The sequence below is a fragment of the Pundamilia nyererei genome, unplaced genomic scaffold (assembly GCF_000239375.1).
Source record: "Pundamilia nyererei isolate P.nyererei 1_Seehausen unplaced genomic scaffold, PunNye1.0 scaffold00169, whole genome shotgun sequence".
In the NCBI taxonomy this organism is placed as follows: domain Eukaryota; kingdom Metazoa; phylum Chordata; class Actinopteri; order Cichliformes; family Cichlidae; genus Pundamilia; species Pundamilia nyererei.
In genome coordinates, this window is record NW_005187570.1 from 795,693 (window position 1) to 813,335 (window position 17,643).

The 17,643-nt window shown below is 39.8% G+C and overlaps 2 protein-coding genes across 3 annotated transcripts in view; one reads left to right on the forward strand and one right to left on the reverse strand.

Annotated features, from left to right (window-relative positions):
* Positions 1-1,806, forward strand: part of tpk2 (thiamin pyrophosphokinase 2) — a 13,502-nt gene extending 11,696 nt beyond the window's left edge. Inside the window, exons 6-8 of the mRNA XM_005745883.1 lie at positions 574-706; positions 817-913; positions 989-1,806. Coding sequence (XP_005745940.1) covers positions 574-706; positions 817-913; positions 989-1,035 — 277 coding nt within the window. The 3' untranslated portion in view covers positions 1,036-1,806. The remainder of the gene's footprint in view (positions 1-573; positions 707-816; positions 914-988) is intronic.
* A 2,763-nt stretch (positions 1,807-4,569) lies between these two features.
* On the reverse strand, positions 4,570-13,722 carry rhoaa (ras homolog gene family, member Aa). Of its 2 annotated transcripts, none has more exons than XM_005745885.1 (5): positions 13,668-13,722; positions 9,580-9,735; positions 8,274-8,394; positions 8,050-8,180; positions 4,570-5,871 (listed from the first exon to the last, which is right to left on the reverse strand). In XM_005745885.1, exons 2-5 carry the CDS (start codon positions 9,733-9,735, stop codon positions 5,698-5,700), a joined length of 582 nt encoding a protein of 193 aa, XP_005745942.1. In that variant the 5' UTR covers positions 13,668-13,722; the 3' UTR covers positions 4,570-5,697. The 2 variants fall into 2 exon arrangements, with proteins under 2 accessions (XP_005745942.1, XP_005745941.1); XM_005745884.2 differs by having other exon boundaries at positions 13,646-13,720.
* Between the last annotated feature and the right edge of the window lie 3,921 nt (positions 13,723-17,643).

A 17,643-nucleotide genomic window follows, 5' to 3' on the forward strand; every position in this document is an offset into this window, starting at 1 on the left:
AAGTTGAATTTGTTATTTTTATCAGTATATTTGTTGCTGGACAGTAACAGGAGGCACTGTGGAAAAGGCTCATTCCACTGTGATGTACCACAGAAAACCATCAGACAGCTTCTGTCTATAAAACCAGAATTATTTTTATTTGCAATATCTTTTTACATTTCTACATTGTATTTTTGATTGTTGATTGTTTGATTGTGATCTAGAGATCTGTCACTTCAAAGCCTGCGCAGCTGCTTAGAACCTCTCAGCAGCTGCAGCTCGATCGTGTTGCTGTAACAGGCAGAACAAACACAAGTCTGTGAACACTGTTTTTACATTAATTGGAATAGTGTGATAAAAATGAATTAAATACTGGGTATAATAAAACATGCGTTTTAGTAGTTAGAATGGTAGAAGGGCACCGGTACTGGTGTTGATATACTGCAGCTTTGGTGTGGCTGGATCACAGCCTCACAGTGACACCTCTGGAAGAACCTCCTGTTCTGGAGAATCATTGCTTTATGAAACAGTTAGTTACATAATCGGATTTTCAAAGAGACAATTTAGCTGCTTTTGTTTTATTTTATTTTCAAGCTACACATATGAGGATGAAGAGGGTGTGTTTCCAGAAAGCCAGTTTGTCTTTGATTTGGAACTTCCTTTGGAGTTTAAGCCCATAATAGGGGATGGAGAGGTGCAGGAGTTTTACCTCCTCCCCATAGATAAGGTTAGTGTTTTTCTCATACTATAATTTGGGAATTCAGCTTCTAGGAGCCAGTACTGCATGGGTTGAGATATAGATGACACAAAGATATAAAATATAGCATCTTGTTTCAGGTGAAGGAACTGCTGGCCACTGATGACTTCAAACCCAACTCTGCCATGGTAGTCTTGGACTTTCTCATAAGACACTCGTACATTGACCCTGACACAGGTTTGTGGGTGTTTGCAAAATGTCCAGTCAAAAAACCAGCTCACTGCCTTAGTTCTCTTTTTGTTATCATTTCAGAGCCGTACTATCAGGACTTTGTGACAGGACTCCACCAGATATTATAGAACGAAGATGAAGATTAAACTCATTGTGCCTGAGGCACCATATGTCATGTGGTGCCAACATTGTTGTTCACATTTACAGTTGCAAGAAACATCATAAAAATGTGAACTTTTCTTTAGTGTTTCTTCAGAAACACTAAAGAAAAGTCATACACTTTATTGTACAACATGTTAATATTAAATATAGTGAGTTATTATATTTCACAGGTGTTTTTCATGCAGTTTTGTTCAGTGGGCTCAGCCTGATAACTGCAGGTGAGTGGTTCAGAGGATGGCTGAACCACATGAGTGCTGGATCTAAGAATGACATGTAAGAGTTATCATGCACAACACTTTGCAGGTGTCATGCAGACCTCAGAGTAAATATGCTCTATATTATCTATAGTCATAGTACGACCTTTTAAGTTCAAAGTGCAATTTCAGTTTCTGCACTTCCACCCATTAAATGCAGTAATCATACTTGATTCAAATCTAGTCATCTCCTTATATACTGCAAGTCTATAGGATAAAAATGTAGAGAAGAAAAATATGTTATGTTATTCTTTTGAGAGAAGAGAAGATAAGCAACCTCATTAGAGTAAAGCACACATGGATATTTGCTGTGTAGGCGGGTGGTTTGTGGGATCCAGCACTGGTCACATAAACCTGACAGAGTGTGGAGCTGTGTTTGGTACAGCTGAAAAACTGTTTACACAGTGATATATACGACAATATACACATATAACACTCCAAAAGAAGAATGTTTTGAGATTCCTCACAGCAATAAAGTGGAACTTGCGAGTTCATCTTTATTTATTGGTGCTTTCTGTTGTAAAATCTTAAGAGTGTTCACTGGACCAGTCTTCATCACAGGTTTTTCTACAGTTGCTCGTGACACTTGCACAGTAACGAAGAACAACTTTGGACCAGTCCTTCTGCGAGGTGTTTCAGTTCATCAACAGTTATGGAATATCTTGATTATAAAATATCATCGCATCATGCTACACCACCTCATGTGGGTTAAGCACAGACCTCCCTGATTTTTTTTTGAATAATTCTGATATTAATTTACATCCATGCTTTGGGTAATTTATCTTATTTCATCAAACTGTCCTAAGATTCAACTTGTGAATCGCTCGCTAGATCCAGTGCAAATAATCAGACTCATTGATTCAATTTATTGTTCCTTTAATGACTGTAAAGCCTCAGATGTACTTCCACTTGCATGCCCACTAGTGTCAGACTTTAAAGTAATGACTCCTCGGGGTCTCCAGTTGTCTGTGTCCACAATGGAATATATTTGAGGATGAAGAGATCAGGCGTTGATCCCAAAACATGCTTCCTCCACCATATGTCATTGTTGGGATGAGGTTTGATGTGCAGTGCATTGTTTTTGAAAAAACAGCAACAGTCATTTTATCCGCTGAACTGCTAAACTGTCAGGTTTTTAGAATGGCTTTCATAACCTTCTCCAGCCTCTCTGCATCTCTCTGCATCTAAAGCCCTTAAATGTGGGGCTCACACACACTTACATCATAAGTCTGCCAAGTGTTGGCCAGTAATTACACTGTGGTTTTTATGTTATTTTTCCTTTGTGAGGCAAAAACTAGACTCATTGCTTATCTGGAATACTTGAATATTATAACAGTTGAATGTTTGCAGTATGGAGTTGGGATTAAACTTGGCTATTGATGAGGTTATAGCATCGATGGGGAATATGTTCCTGTTATACGTTTGCAGACACATGGACATCTACACAGACCATCATGCTCACCATCTTGAGCCAAGACTTGGACACTCTTAAGTGGGTAAGAGGACAAAACACATGAGAAGTGACACACACAGCAGATTTGGTCATTCTCAAATGTATTTCCTTTAGAAAACTTTACAAAAGACTACTGGATATAAAAGAATATTTTGCTTACAAATAACCAATCCTATAGAAGATCCTTGCATTTTGCATTTCAGAATTTGGACATTGTGTGTTTTTATATGACACAGACATTTGAAGCTATGTGCAAATAATACAAAAGTAAGCTGATGGAATATCCCATAGTTAAAATAGCATACAATGGAATGCAGAGCAGGAAAGAAAAACAAAACATATAGGTACACTATAAATGTTCAAACTTGTACTTAAATAATGAGTTACATATTAGCCTCACAACATGCTTTAAAGTAGCATAATGTAAATTTCCAGAGCCCTAATTCCATCAGTACAACACAAAGATATTAGAAGAGAAACACTGTTCTTTACCAAGTGTGTCCAGTCTTAAAAGCCTTCTAGTTACAGTCTAACTGTAGCACTGATGGAATTAGTGTTGTAGAAATTGTACATTATATTAACTCTTCAAGACAGCAGGTGAACAAGACCGGATCAGAAACATGGAGGTGTGGCATTAAAACTGGAACTGCTCGACTCGAACACAATCCTTTCTTCTATAAACATCCACTCCTCTGTGTCAGAGGTACACCGAGGCCTCTTTAATATCTGACAGTTAACAAAAACTCTGTTCAGGATCATTTGCCTTTGTTAGCGCTTCTATAGCCAACTACATACAGTGTTAGACAGTCCACATCAGTTTAATGACTTGAAAAACAAAATCGAGCAATCAAATTTTGAAAAGTTGTACAAAACACTGGTAATTTAATCTTACACACAAGGTTTGGCATCACACAAAGTCCTTGTTTTGAAAGAGAAGCGCAGACTTTTATTTTGAAAAACAAAAAGTCAGAAATGAACCACAGTCTATGACTACATCATACACAACTAATGTAATCATGCATTACTGTAATTTTATTGGAATACCTGTACTGGAGTAGAAAGGCCGATTTTTAGCACACAGTGTTCCAATGGCATGTTGTTACTAATTCAAGTTTATCATGTTAGAAGGTAAATTCATTACATTTTTAAACTTTTAGCTAGCTGAGTAACTGAAACATCATCCTTTGTGTGTTCAACCATAATGTGCTATGAAAGTGAACGCTATTGCATGCAGGAAACTGCCCAGAACATTGTACACAATATTATTCCCTTTATAGAACAGCCCAACTGAGCAGCAGGCCAAATACATGAGTCTGCTGTCTGAGAACAACACCTGTTAAACACTAAACAACAAGAGCTGAGAAGCAGATCAGGAACGCCTGCTTAAAAACAGTGGGGAAAAAAGAGACCACCTTATAAAATGAATAGATGGGTAAAGGTTTTGAATCCATTTTAAAATTATTTTGTTTTAAATTCTCTTAATGGTTTTGCCCCTGAGCTGCTTCACCCTTACATGCCGTCACATGCTCTTACATCAGCTAACCAGGTGCTTTTATAAATCCAAAGGAGACCCAGCTTCTGCAGCTTTGGCTCCCAAAATGTGGGATGAGCTGCCTCTGGAGGTCAGGCAGGCTCCATCCCTCACTGTTTTTAAAACCCGTTTAAAAACACAACTTTTAACTCACACACCTGGCTTTTAACCCAGTGAGAGTTGTCGTCTTCTTACCCTTTGTATGTACTTTTACTGATTTATTCTTTTGTTCTCTTATTTTCTGTACAGCACTTTGGTCAGCTGTTATGTTGTTTTTAAAGTGCTTTAGAAATAACGTGGGGAAAAAAGAACAGATGTTGGACAGAGGAAGTCAGGGAGAAAGTTTTATGAACAGATAAACCTAACAGAGGTATTTGGGTCAAAAAGAATATTTCTGAGACAAAGACTGAAGGATCGTGGAGGTGTGCCTGCCACCTGTCAAGTGGCACTTTGTAAAAGTTTTGGAGGTCTTTGGGGTGAAGTGGGAAATTCTGGGAAATTCAGGACAACATCGGATCCTGTGGATGCTGACTGACTGCAACAGCACAGTGAGCCATAGAATGACTAAACTATACAGAAGCAGCTGAGAACCCAGCACAGTCATTGGATCTCAGTCCACTCTCACCCACATTAAACTGGGAGCTTCTGGAAGAATGAACTAAAATGTCAGCAAACTGATGGTAGAATGCTGGAAAGACTCAATTATTTTTGCAAAAATCATTAACTTTTTAATATCAATAATAAAGAATAAAAGTGTGATTTTTATTGAATTATTTAATTTGACATTTGGCAACTTGTACTTTTGAGCGGTAGTGTGGATTTTGAATGTGAACCTGCAGCGACAGGTTACTTCATCATCATAAAGGAGGAAATCAGGTCTGTATAGAGTTGGTTGGTCTTTGCAGAGAAATAAAGGAAATGACAAAAGTACAGACTAATAGGATGTTAACTGAAAGAAACGCCACAAGCCAAGTCCTCCAGAAACTTGTTCATATGGTACACAGCTGTGAATGTACTGAACACCTGGGATGGATCAGTTCTAAAGATGGGCTCGTGTACAGACCATCAGGCTGCAATTTAGAATAACGGAGACCACTTCATAGGTCTGGAAATCCCAACGCACCTCTTTAAGAGAGATGGTTCCTTCTTTCCATGTTCTCTTGATTTTAGGTTTGATGAATCCAAAGATATGATTACAGATTAAAGGCAGATTAAACCTTGGACATGAATGCTTACACTCCCCTTTTGACCTAGTTTGATTTTCTCCCTTATTCCTGAAAAGGACCCATTCAATTCTGCACAGCATGGTGACAACGTAGAAACAGGAGGAATGATTTTGTTGGCAAGGATCCTTTCCTCCTGTCCTCCCTAACCTGTGTAACTTGACACTCTATAGCAGAAGGCAGCCACTCTTTCTGCCTCGTTTCTTGGCCTGTAGCGCCGCCCTGGTGGCCATCTCAAACACCTCCCTCACACCATCCTTCGTCTTGGCTGAGCACTCCAAGTAACCAAAGGCATTGATCCGGTTGGCCATTTCTCTCGCCTCCTCTGACTTCACAGGTTCCTGTTTGGGAAGAACAAAACCATGAAGGAAAACCAGCTCAATCCAATGAAAAAGAAGAAGTGAAATCATTATTCGACCCTCTGTGGGATTTATACGTTTGCTCACTTAGAAGAAATGAACACACTCTAATGTTCATGGTAGATTAATTTTAATGGAGATCAGTAAGAGTAACCGAAGGTCCAGAAACAAAAACATAAAAGTAATCTTGATTTGTTTGTCATTGAGTGAAATAAGTCTTTGATCCCTCCCACAGATTGGCTGTGAGCACATTTAGCCCACAGATTACAATCAATCAATTCCAGACACTCCCCATCTGAACTCTTTACTGTAAATGTATAAAGCACACCTGTCCACAGTATGGTATATGCAGAAGCCTGTCTTAACTTTACCAGCAAATCATCAAGCATGCCGGAAGTAATTTCTGATGTGATCAACACGGTGGAGCTGCTCATGACCGAGTTCATGTTTGGACCTTTGATTTCTGTTTTGGGGGGTTTACAGGTTTTTTTTGAGGTGTGGTCCTAAACTTCTGATCAGCTGTAAAACAGCCTGTTTCAGTTTAAATGTTGTTTTCAAAAATAATTGTTTTGTCTCACTCCCATTTCTTCATGTTGCATATTGAAGCTCTACTTGGAACCTTGTTAAGATCCAACCATGCAAAATATGATTTTTTTGCTTTGTTGACAGCGCTGCAAACCCTCGGCCAGTGAGCTTCATGATGTTGTCACCTGACATGGTTTCACTTCACAGGTGTGCCTGTCAGGGTTCATTTATTGCCTTCTTAATGAGGTTGGGACCATCAGTTGTGTTGTGCAGCAGTCAGGTTGGTACACAGCTGACAGCCCTATTTGACAACTGTTAGAATTCATATTATGGCAAGAACCAATCAGCTAAGTAAAGAGAAACAACAGCCCATCATTACTTCAAGAACTGAAGGTCAGTCAGTCTGGAAAACTTTGATTGTGTCCCCGAGTGCAGTCGCAAGAACCAAACGCTATGATGAAACTGTCTCACATGAGGACCGCCCCAGTCCTCTGCTGCTGAGGACACATTCATCCGAGTCACCAGCCTCAGAAATCACAAGTTAACAGCAGCTCAGATTAGAGCCCAGATACATGCCACACAGAGCTCCAGTAACAGACATCTCTCTACATGTTCAGAGGAGACTGTGTGAATCAGGCCTTTATGGTCAAACAGCTGCTAAGAAACCACGACTAAGGAAAAGCAACAAGCAGAAGAGATTTGTTTGGGCCAAGAAACACAAGGAATGGACATTAGACCAGTGGACATCTGTGCTTTGGTCTGATGAGTCAGAATTTGAGATGCTTGGTTCCACCCGTGACGCAGAAATGGTGAACAATGGTCTCTACATGCATGCACTGTGAAGCATGGAGGAGGAGACGTGATTGTGTCAGGGGGCTTTGCTGGTGACACTATTGGAGATTTATTCAAAACTAACGACACACTGAACCAGCATGGCTATCACAGCATCCTGCAGCAACATTCCATCCCATCATTGATTTTTCAACAGCACAGTGACCCCAAACACACCTCCAGGCTGTGTCACGGCTGTTTGACCAAGAGAGTGATGGAGGCCTGGCCTCCACAGTCACCTGACCTAAACCCAGTGGAGATGGTTTGGGATGAGATGGAGCGCAGAGTGAAGGCAAAAGGACCAACAAGTGCTCATCATCTCTGGGAACTCCTTCAAGACTGTTGGAAACCATTTCAGGAGACGACCTCATGAAGCTCATGGAGAGAACGCCAAGAGTGTGCAAAGCAGGAATCAAAGCAAAGGGGCTGTTAGGAAGAATCTAAAATATCAAATATGTTTTCAGTTATTTCACACTTATGTGTTCATTCATAGTTTTGATGCCTTCAGTGAGAATCTACAATGTAAACAGTCATGAAAATAAAGAAAAACCATTGAATGAGAAGCTGTGACCAAACTTTTCACTTATATCACACTTTATATCAAAACAAAAGTTAGTAAATATATTTGTCTTCATTATCAGTGGCTGCAGCCCTATAAAAAAACCTAATGAATGTTAGTGGAAACTGTAGTAGACTAAAGGCTGACACACAAAAGTTATGGACATTTTTGTCATTAGTTATGTTAGTGTAGTGTTTGTGTGGTGGGATTAATATGAAACTGTATGAGTGCATGCCGTCACTGACCTGTTTCATTTTAGCCAACTCTCGGCGCGTGTGCTCATCATTTCGCAGGTCTTTCTTGTTTCCCACAAGAATAATGGGCACATTGGGACAGAAGTGCTTCACTTCTGGAGTCCACTTCTCCGGAATATTCTCTGCATCAGGTACAATGTGGACAAGGTAAACATGCAGCAGATATAAAAGAGTTTTTTCATTTTTTTTAATGAAACCAACAGAAACAGACTCACCTAAACTGTCAGGGCTGTCAATGGAAAAGCACATGAGGATGACATCTGTGTCTGGATATGACAGAGGCCGCAGTCGGTCATAGTCCTCCTGACCTGCTGTGTCCCACAAGGCCAGCTCCACCTGCAGGGGAGGGACTATAGTTAATTCCTACTACACACACCAATCCTGCTTAGGGTCCTCAAACACAGGCCCATTTTTATCATGTAACAGCATGCTATGAAGACAGGTGGATGGAAGCCATTCAGGCATGTATATAAGTGCATGAGGTGTAAATCATTGATTAGTGTTCTAGCTTACACAGAGTCCTAAAATCGAGGGCATGAGCACTCGACTGATGAAGGTGCAGACAAACTTAAGGGGGCGACAGTAGAGAAGAAAAGAGCATCACAACCCACCAACCTCTTGGTGACATCTGCCCCCAAGATCCTTGTTTGAGGAGGCAGACATTCTCTCAAGATTAATGTGATCTACAAGTAATTTCTATACCGAGTAATGCATTGATAATTGTTTTGATTTTGCATTCATAGATAGTTTGGACGGACAGACCTCGCTCCAGTTTTACAACTGGGAGGGAAATGGATTCATTTTTGTTTGTTTTCTTGCTAAGCTGTAAAATTATGACCCGGCTCCAGATCATGTTTTGCTTGATCAGTCAATCCAAAGCGTGAGCCGCACAGATACTGCAGGTGAGATGCAGTATTACAGAAATTCAGTTTGAAAGGGTATGTACACGAGTATGTACAGTTAGATATAAACAGAGATTTAAAACTGGTAATAGGAGGTGGTTAGTTTGTGATGTGCCTCATTATGCTGAACTAAATTCATTGCTCTTGTATCGAAGTTTGACTGGCCTTAACACTTTGCATACAGCAGGTAAAATAAGTATTGAACATGTCACCAATTTTCTAAGTAAATATACTTCTAAAGTTGTTATTGACAGAAATTTCTACCAGATGTTGGTAACCATCCAATCCACACATACAAACAAGTCAAACCACTGATGTCCATAAATAATGTATATAATGTAAAATAAGCTCTTTTCAGCTATATCTATATTAACATTCATAAAGCTATCCAAGATAGAGAAAATAATTAAAGCTAGTTTCAGCTTCAATATTAACATACATACATCAATCAATAGTTACAATATAATGTGCTATTTATGAAATTGGCTAGTGTTAAAGTACTTTAGATATGTCCCGTCTTAAAACTCTTAGCCTCACACATAGCACACACACTGCTATGCTACTGTGCTACAATAAATATAAAACAATCTGACATTTATTGTTAGAATGAACAGCTTACCTGTTTACCATCCACCTCAATATCTGCCACGTAGTTTTCAAACACTGTAGGCACATAGACCTCAGGGAACTGATCCTTGCTGAACACTATGAGGAGGCAAGTCTTGCCACAGGCTCCATCACCGACTATCACCAGTTTCTTTCTGATTGCCGCCATCTGAAAAAAGTCAAAGTACAGAATCCATCAGCCAAGCTAGAGATTTAAATTAACACAAAGGTTTATTGCCAAAGACAAACTTGTTAGGGAGAGTGGTTTGAGCTCTTGTGAAAACACAAAATCAGGGAAATAAGAAATCTGAAAAGGTGAGAAAATACTACGTAAAACTAAGAAGAAAATAATGTGTGCTTGGACAGAGCTGAAGCAAGGTCCCTAAAATGTTTGCACATTTCTCAACAATCACAAAATAACTTCAACTGTAATGTTTCATCACAGCTTATTTTGAACGTTAGGCAAAACAGTTCTAGCTTTTGTCAGTTGTAGTTATTTCCTGTCTTTGCAGGTAGAGTGCCTGATGAGGACATTATTAATATCCCTCTGTAACTAAACCAGACACAACTGTATCAGAGAGCCACTGCTTTGCCTGAAAATGGAATGCAGGGATTTGTAAAACATTTAAAGCCTATAGGCCCGTTCACACACTCTGAAACACATTCTTTTCTATTGCTTGTGCCGCAAAATAACGGTTTCCTGCAGAGTGTGAGCACTCACACATATCATGGTCAATCCTCAACAGTTGAGCTTTGAAAACCGTGCGTTGTGATGTATGTTTGTAACACCAAAAAAAAAAAAAAAAGTGTACAGCTGCATGAAGTTCAACCACACAATGAATGAAAACATGGAAGAAAAGTTTATCCAAGTTTGAGAATTATATTCCAAAACATCCTTTAAGGGTCCCAAGGAGGAAAGTGGTGCTGAATCATATTTTCCCTAAATTAGGCACAACACAGGTTTGTTTAAAAAAATAAAATAAAGAAGCTTGCTGTATCTAGGTAGGTGGACTAGTTTTTAAATACAGCAGGTAAAATAAGTATTGAACATGTCACCAGTTTTCAAAGGGAATATATTTGTAAAGGCGCTACTGACATAAAATTCTTCCCAGATGTTGGGAAACATCCAATCCTTTGTGGATCGGATGGTTCCCTGCAGGAAAAGACTTATCAGAAGTGTTGTCCAAGAGCCAAGGACCACCACAGAATTTGAAGAATGTTTGTGTTGAAGAATGGGCCCAACTCACACCTGAACAATGCATGTGACTAGTTTTTCCAGACAGGAGGCATATTGAGTCCCAACTTGACATCCTGCTATTATGCGTTCTGTATCTTAGCTGTTCCTAGGACTGCGCTCTTCTCCTGGAAAGAGGTCTCAGATGTTGTTCCTGGAATGTGCTGGATTCCAGGAACAACACTCACCAGGTTTTATCCTGGTACTATGTGTTTCACAGTTTCCAGGGTCCCTTTGCACAGTCTGTAACTTGGGTCCTGTCAGCTGTGACAGCCGCCTTTATGGATCTGGTGCTTAGATCCATAGAGGCATGTGCCATGATCACAGCCTCTGTGCTGTCCTGTAGGCCGGCCTCTTCTAGGAACTGGTAGGATTTCTTGATGTCATCCACTTCCTTCATCCGTCAATGGTACATCACACGCAGGGGCTCAGTCATCCATACTTCCTCTTCCTCATCACTCTCCATCTTCAGCTGTCTTAGGCATTCTTGGAGCAGCTAAACTCAGGAGGTCATCTTCCTGATGTATTTCGAATGCGTTGTTTCATCAAGGATTGCAGTTCTGACACTTACTAATCCTCACCTTGCCTGTTTCCATTGCTTGCAGAGGCTCGAAGAGCTTGACTTCAGGTGAAGACCTGCAAGTACTGTGAGGAGTTCTTGTTATCAGTGACATATCTTCTACTGCGGCTACCTTACTAGTGGAGATGGGCATTAGATGAATAGTCGGCGATATGTATTGATGGCTTGGATGTTACTCATTTTGGTCAGCTAGCTTCCAAGATCCGTAAAACAAAAACAAAAAAGTATTTATTTATTGACTGATTGATTGATTTGCCTATGAGTAAGTTTGCTAATAATGATGGAGCTAATAGAAGCAGTCAACAGAAAGAAAAATAATAGCGCTGCTTTAACAGCACCCTCATTCATCTGTGAGCAAATGCCCCTTCCTCAGAGTGCCTAGCATACTCAGCCGGATGGTGGACACGTACATGCTCATTTAAGTTAGCCATGTTTGAGCACTATACGTCTGCACAAGCGGCACACCGCTTTGGTCCTTAGGTTTACCTCTGTCATCTGGTTTAAAGCCAAAGAAATCCCAAATTGGCGACTTTATATATTTTTTTAGTGCTGTCAGCGTTAACGTGCCATCATCACGACCAACGCGATGAACAATTAACTCATCTGGAGCGCAGACTGAATTAAAATCCCTGAAATGTCTCTATCAACGCATTTCAGCAGTTAGTCCAAAGTTTGTTCATTCTGTGCTCCAGATGGGTTGAGCGCATTCAAAATTTTAATCGCATTAATCGTGATGACCGCATTAGGGCTGACAGCCCTAATTTTGGGGGGAAATTAGTTTGTCCATGTTTGGCCTTCTTCTGTATTGTAAAACATGCAAATCAGTCCATGATTACATTGCTCTGCCCATCAAAAAGTCTGTGCATGTGCAAATATATCGCCCATTGTCAATTTTGGGAAGTTCACCACTGTTCCAAGTGTTCTTTACTTGTGGATAATGGCTCTCACTGTGGTGCCCTGGAGTCCCAAAACCTTAAAAATGGCTTTGTAAACATTTCCAGACAGATGTCAGTTACTTTGTTTCTCAACTCTTTTTGAGTTTCTTTAGACTTTGGCATGGTTTACTTTTTGAGATCTTTTAGCCTACTTCACGTTGTGACACAGGTTGTATTTAAGCAATTTCTTGATTAAACTGGCCTGACAGTAATCAGGCCCTGTGGTGAGTGAAACTGAATTCAACTCAAGGGGGCCAATAACTTTTTCCCCACAGGGCCAGGTAGTTTGGGGGGTTTTTTTCCCTTGATAATTGAAATTATTAAAAACTAAATTTTATTTTTCAACTTTCCAAGTTATTTTGGACCAAGCTGCCTTTTTAGAAAAATGAATCTACTGAACTAATCTCTTACATAAATAATTATGAGTTTTGCTAAAAGCATTAGTGGACATGTTTTTATTACATATGACAACCATGTCTAAAATGAAACTTTATTTTTGGGGTGTGTGTGTGTGTGTGGGGGGGGGGGGCAATAACACTGAACACATCACTACACAATAAAGTACAGTTATGATAGTTAAGACCAAGTTTCTGTCCTTTTGACTAAATATGGCACCCAATATAAATACGTTGGCTCACAAATGCCACAATTTGGCTTTTAAATTGTCTCGATAAACCCATTCAAGCGCTGTGACTCTTCTTTATCCAAAGCAGTAATTTCAGGATGTATTTCTGTGACATCACTATTTCCTGAAGGTTCAGACGTCCGCTCAAACGCAGTTCAGTAAAGGCAGACATATTTTGAGTACATCGATCTCCTAACTAACTTTACAGTTATACTATAAACGACTAGTCTTTTCTGTAAATACCTATAAGAACCATTAACTACTTCACAACAAGATAGTTTACCGTTATACACTGCTGAGAGTTTAAGCCTCGGTTATCTGGGGATTTTGTAATATTATGCTGCTTTAGAACTTCACTTCCTTAATGATACGTGCCTCCGATGGAGGGGCACTTATAACTCAGCTCAACGCTGTTAAAATGAAGTTACATAAAACTTGTCACGCTAATGTTTCCTCAGTTCTGAAGTAGCCCGTTGACCTCTTTAGGTCACCAGAGTGTCGGCTAACTTCTACCTAGCTGCAGTTTCCATTTCGTCTACGGAAGCTAATCATTAGCTTGCTAACTTTGCTTACTTCTTCATGATAGCTGGCCTCTTGTCGACCTAAACACACACACTTTAGAGAAGGAAGCATATTACTTGATACCAGTTTCAACGCTAAGAATTTTTAAAAGCAAAGGGAGATTCTGAGCAATCAGAGTTTTACCTTTTTCCTGCGAGATACTCGCCTTTCTTTAGTTTTCCTGTCAGAACTAACAGTCCCGCCCCCGAAAGCGCTACGAGGATTGTCCCGGCCAAACCACATACTTTCAGCCAATAGGATACGTTGAAGTCATGAGTGAACGGCAACTTAGCCAACCAAAATAATATATTATGAAAAGTCATTGTTTAGCCCTAACCGAGAGGCTGAAGGTTGTGCCCCTGAGTACAGCCTCCCAGGGATGTTCGTGTTTAGAGCGCAGTTGGTATAAAAAGCATTTATCTATTAAATTATATGAAGCAAGGTTAGCTGACACCCACAGTATCCCCTTCATCATTTCTGAAGTTCTATGTTATTGATTCAATATACTGAAGGGTCACCGCTGATAGCTCGTGTTGCAGATGTATTACCCTGTATATTACCCACACAAGTTAAAATTCTGGAGAAGCACATATGAATTTTTTCAAGTGAGTCGGGGCACTGAAAGTCAAGACTGTGATGAAAAATTTCATTTATTTAATAAACGGTATATAGTGTTGCATATTGTTATTTTTGATGAGGACTAAATTGAAAAGAACGTGCATTACTTTTGGAAAACTTCATGGTCATAAGAAAAATAGGAATGAACAAAATCATCCATCCATCCATTCGCTACCACTTATCGTTTTCACGGTCGCTGGGCGCTGGAGCCTTTCCCAGCTGTCTTTGGGCGAGAGGCAGGGTACACACTGGACAGGTCGCCAGTCTGTCGCAGGGTTAACACATAGGCAGGAACAAAATCAGTCGTGCATTTCATTACTTTATAATTTAGTTGTGTGCGTTTATCTGTATGTGCTATCATACACTGACATCATGATGTGTAACTGCAACGTTTGCTGATTTTTTATTTATTTATTTTTTGTTCCATCATTTTTTTGCATTTTTTTTCCTTAGCTGATGAATGTACCCATTTACACTGTTTATAAGACATAAAAGTTTGGAGGAAGAAAAAGTGGCTGCCTATTTAACGATCTTTAAGAGAACGAAAAGAAAGTCACACATTAAACATTTCTACTTTTGGATGATTCAGTTTGTGACACTGAATTTAACAACTTGTGGGTGTGTATTTCTAAAAAATAACAACGTATATTCAGTATTATGTGGACTGGAGCCGGCGTATTCAAAATTACACACATCACTGTACAAAATCACGCAGATTTTAAGTTTTGTGATTACGTGGTTACGTAATACGTTTTTACATTGCATAAGCCAATAAGTGACAAGTTGGTGAATACAACGTTTGCCATTGGCTGGTTCAAAACAGTGGCAAATTTAAACGCTTCCGTTGAGCGCTGCGCGGCTTGTTTGTTTTCCCTTTTAGTCGCAGTGAGCAAAGACGGTGAGTTTTTGCAGTCATTTACATTATTTATTGCTGCCTTATTTTCAGATGTAGTTTTTTAGCTCACTAAAAAATATATAGTGTTGCATATTGTTATGTGTATAATGGAGTGAGTTTATAGTTGGATTTATGTTAATAGTACCTTCTCGTGAAGACGTATGTAACGCTAGCTCGGCAGTTGTTTCCTTATCAGCAATGTTACCGTTTATATTCTGTTTCTATGAAGAAAAAGCGACTCGGAACCGCAATTGCAAAACTAACGTGACATTACTGTGGGATAAATTCTCGTAGGAGACGAGAAGTAAATGCTTTTGACCTTTTCCAGCCAGTTTGGTCTGTTGTCTTGGCTAACACGGCCAATAGTCTCCCATGAAGCCATAGCGATAGAAACCTAGCCGTGGTTTATGTGGGTGCAAGTCACCTCAGTTTGGTTGTTGCAAATAAAACTGTTTTTTGGCTGAAAGATTGATAATTTGAAGTTTGCAATCTTCGTAGTTCCCTGTTTAGTGAGTTGTCGAAGAAATAACCTGAAAACATGGCCGAGAACGAGTCCGGGGATACTTCGGAGCGCTACGAGTTTGATGCCCCGTCCCACGTCGTTGACTTCAAAGAACTAGTGAATGCTGAAACCGACGACAAGTGGTTTGGTAAGTGTCCTCTGTATATCTTTATCCAACAATATGCATTTTAAAGGATACCCTGCTGGGCATACAGCAAGTGGGTGTTGTTATGGAGGGCTACAAAAGCGGATCTAACAGGCAGCGATCACTTTTTGAAGAAGGCTTTTTGGTGACTTGTTTCACAAAAACTTGCGTACGTCATTCCTACCATTTGCCAGTATCCTTTATCTTAGGATGTTGGCTAACAGTTTTAACCAAAGTGTCCACTCGCAGGTCATATTGTCATCTCCAAGTGTTTTGAATGTAGAGAGAGAGTTTAAGCTGAGGAGGTAGAGCAGGTAATCTTTAGTTGGAAAGTTGGTGCTCTGATGCTGGGCTGTTCCAGTCTGTTTGCCTAATATCCTTGGGCAAGATGCAAACCCCGGTTGCTCTCTGATGCATCCATTGGGGTACTAATGTTTGATATTTGTTGCTTGTGTGAATGGTTGAATGAGGCGGTTTTATAGAATGCTCAGAGCAGTAAAGCGCTGTATATGAACCAGTCAGTTCCTCATTTTACCATTTTACTATTTAATTTCATATTTACAAGAGCTTCAGTGTCCCTGCATTATGTATTTTAAGAGTGTTGTATTATATATATTAAAAAAAGATCTGTTTTGTAGCCTGTGCGTATCTTTTACATTGAAAATGAGTTTTATTGAAATTTAGTCCAGTTTTTTAAAATTCAGATTTGTCATGTTGGGTATTTGGTGACTGTGGCGTTCATTTACCTGTGGGATTCCCAAGTACTTTTAACTTTCCTTGATATCTGCAATGCTGCCTTCTGGTAGTGCAACCCACTCGATTCTGACTACCTCCCCTCTCTTTATTACCGTCCAACGACACATCTGCAATCTGGATTATATAGCTGTGTCACTACTGTAGATCCTTGTTGTATAGATCAGTGAATCAATGCCACGTTCACTCCTTGAATACAGCTTCGTGTCCTCCATGAAGCAAAGGTGGCTCCATTCTGTAGTCTGTATCTCCAGCGAGTCTTGTTAATGGTCGGGCTGAGGGGGTTCAGGCCTGTGAAGAACAGCAGTGGGGACAGAGCATCTCATTGGTAAATCCCACAGTTGATGGTAATTTGTGCTACAGGCTTGAAGTTGGCCTCTAGGTGCTGTTTGCCACATCCCCATTGAATTCCCGATGATGTATATAAACACACACCAGTGATTGTTCTTGGAATGGCAATGCATTGTGGTTTGTTGCCTCATAATGGTTGCAAAACCAAAACAAAGACATCAACAGGGCCCTATTCCAGGAAGCATGTTCAACAAACTGTCACAACTAACTGTGAGATTGGTAACTCTGGCATTCTTCTGCAGAGTAGGGTCTCCATTGTAATCCAGAGAACTAGGGAATATTACCACGTGTTAGTCCTGACTGCGGTGTTTTTTTAAATGTTTTCTAAAAACATTTTTTGTGCATTTATGCCTCTACTGGATAGATGAGCAAGAAAATAGAGAGTAGGGGTGAAGACATGCAGCAAAGGGCTGCAGCTCAAGCATGCGTCGCTGCACTCTGGCCATGTGGCCAATGGTTTGCTGGTCTCTCACTGAGCTAACCAGCACATCCTGACTGTGATATTTAAAATAGGAGGGAGGAAGAGTCGTTTTTAGCTTGGGTCAGATCAGCAGCACTCGAGGTCAACAAACTGCTATAGTGTCTTTTTGTTTAATGGAGTTTGATCCTCTATTTCACGGCTATTCAACTAAAAAGTTATTTGGGCTAGATTATTATTATTTATTTTTTTGTAGAGATATTTTTGCAGCCAGTAGCAGCAGATCATGATAAATTTCAAACCAACACAAATGTATTGGAAAAACAAGTAATGTTTATTCACTTTGTTCCTTTTAAATCTGGTGACCGCTCACAAATGCACACCTAAAGGTCCATAAAAAAACCATTAAATGAGCTATAACTGAATAGCGTCTGCAGTAGTAGCAATACTTTTTCTTTAC

Bases quoted from the DNA above. Each gene is read 5' to 3' on its own strand.
- rhoaa (XM_005745885.1), bottom strand. From the start codon at position 9,735: ATGGCGGCAATCAGAAAGAAACTGGTGATAGTCGGTGATGGAGCCTGT. The intron at 8,181-8,273 runs GTGAGTCTGTTT...TACCTGATGCAG, and splicing joins TGACAGCCCTGACAGTTTAG to AGAATATTCCGGAGAAGTGG. The intron at 5,872-8,049 runs GTCAGTGACGGC...CTTCCCAAACAG, and splicing joins AGTTGGCTAAAATGAAACAG to GAACCTGTGAAGTCAGAGGA.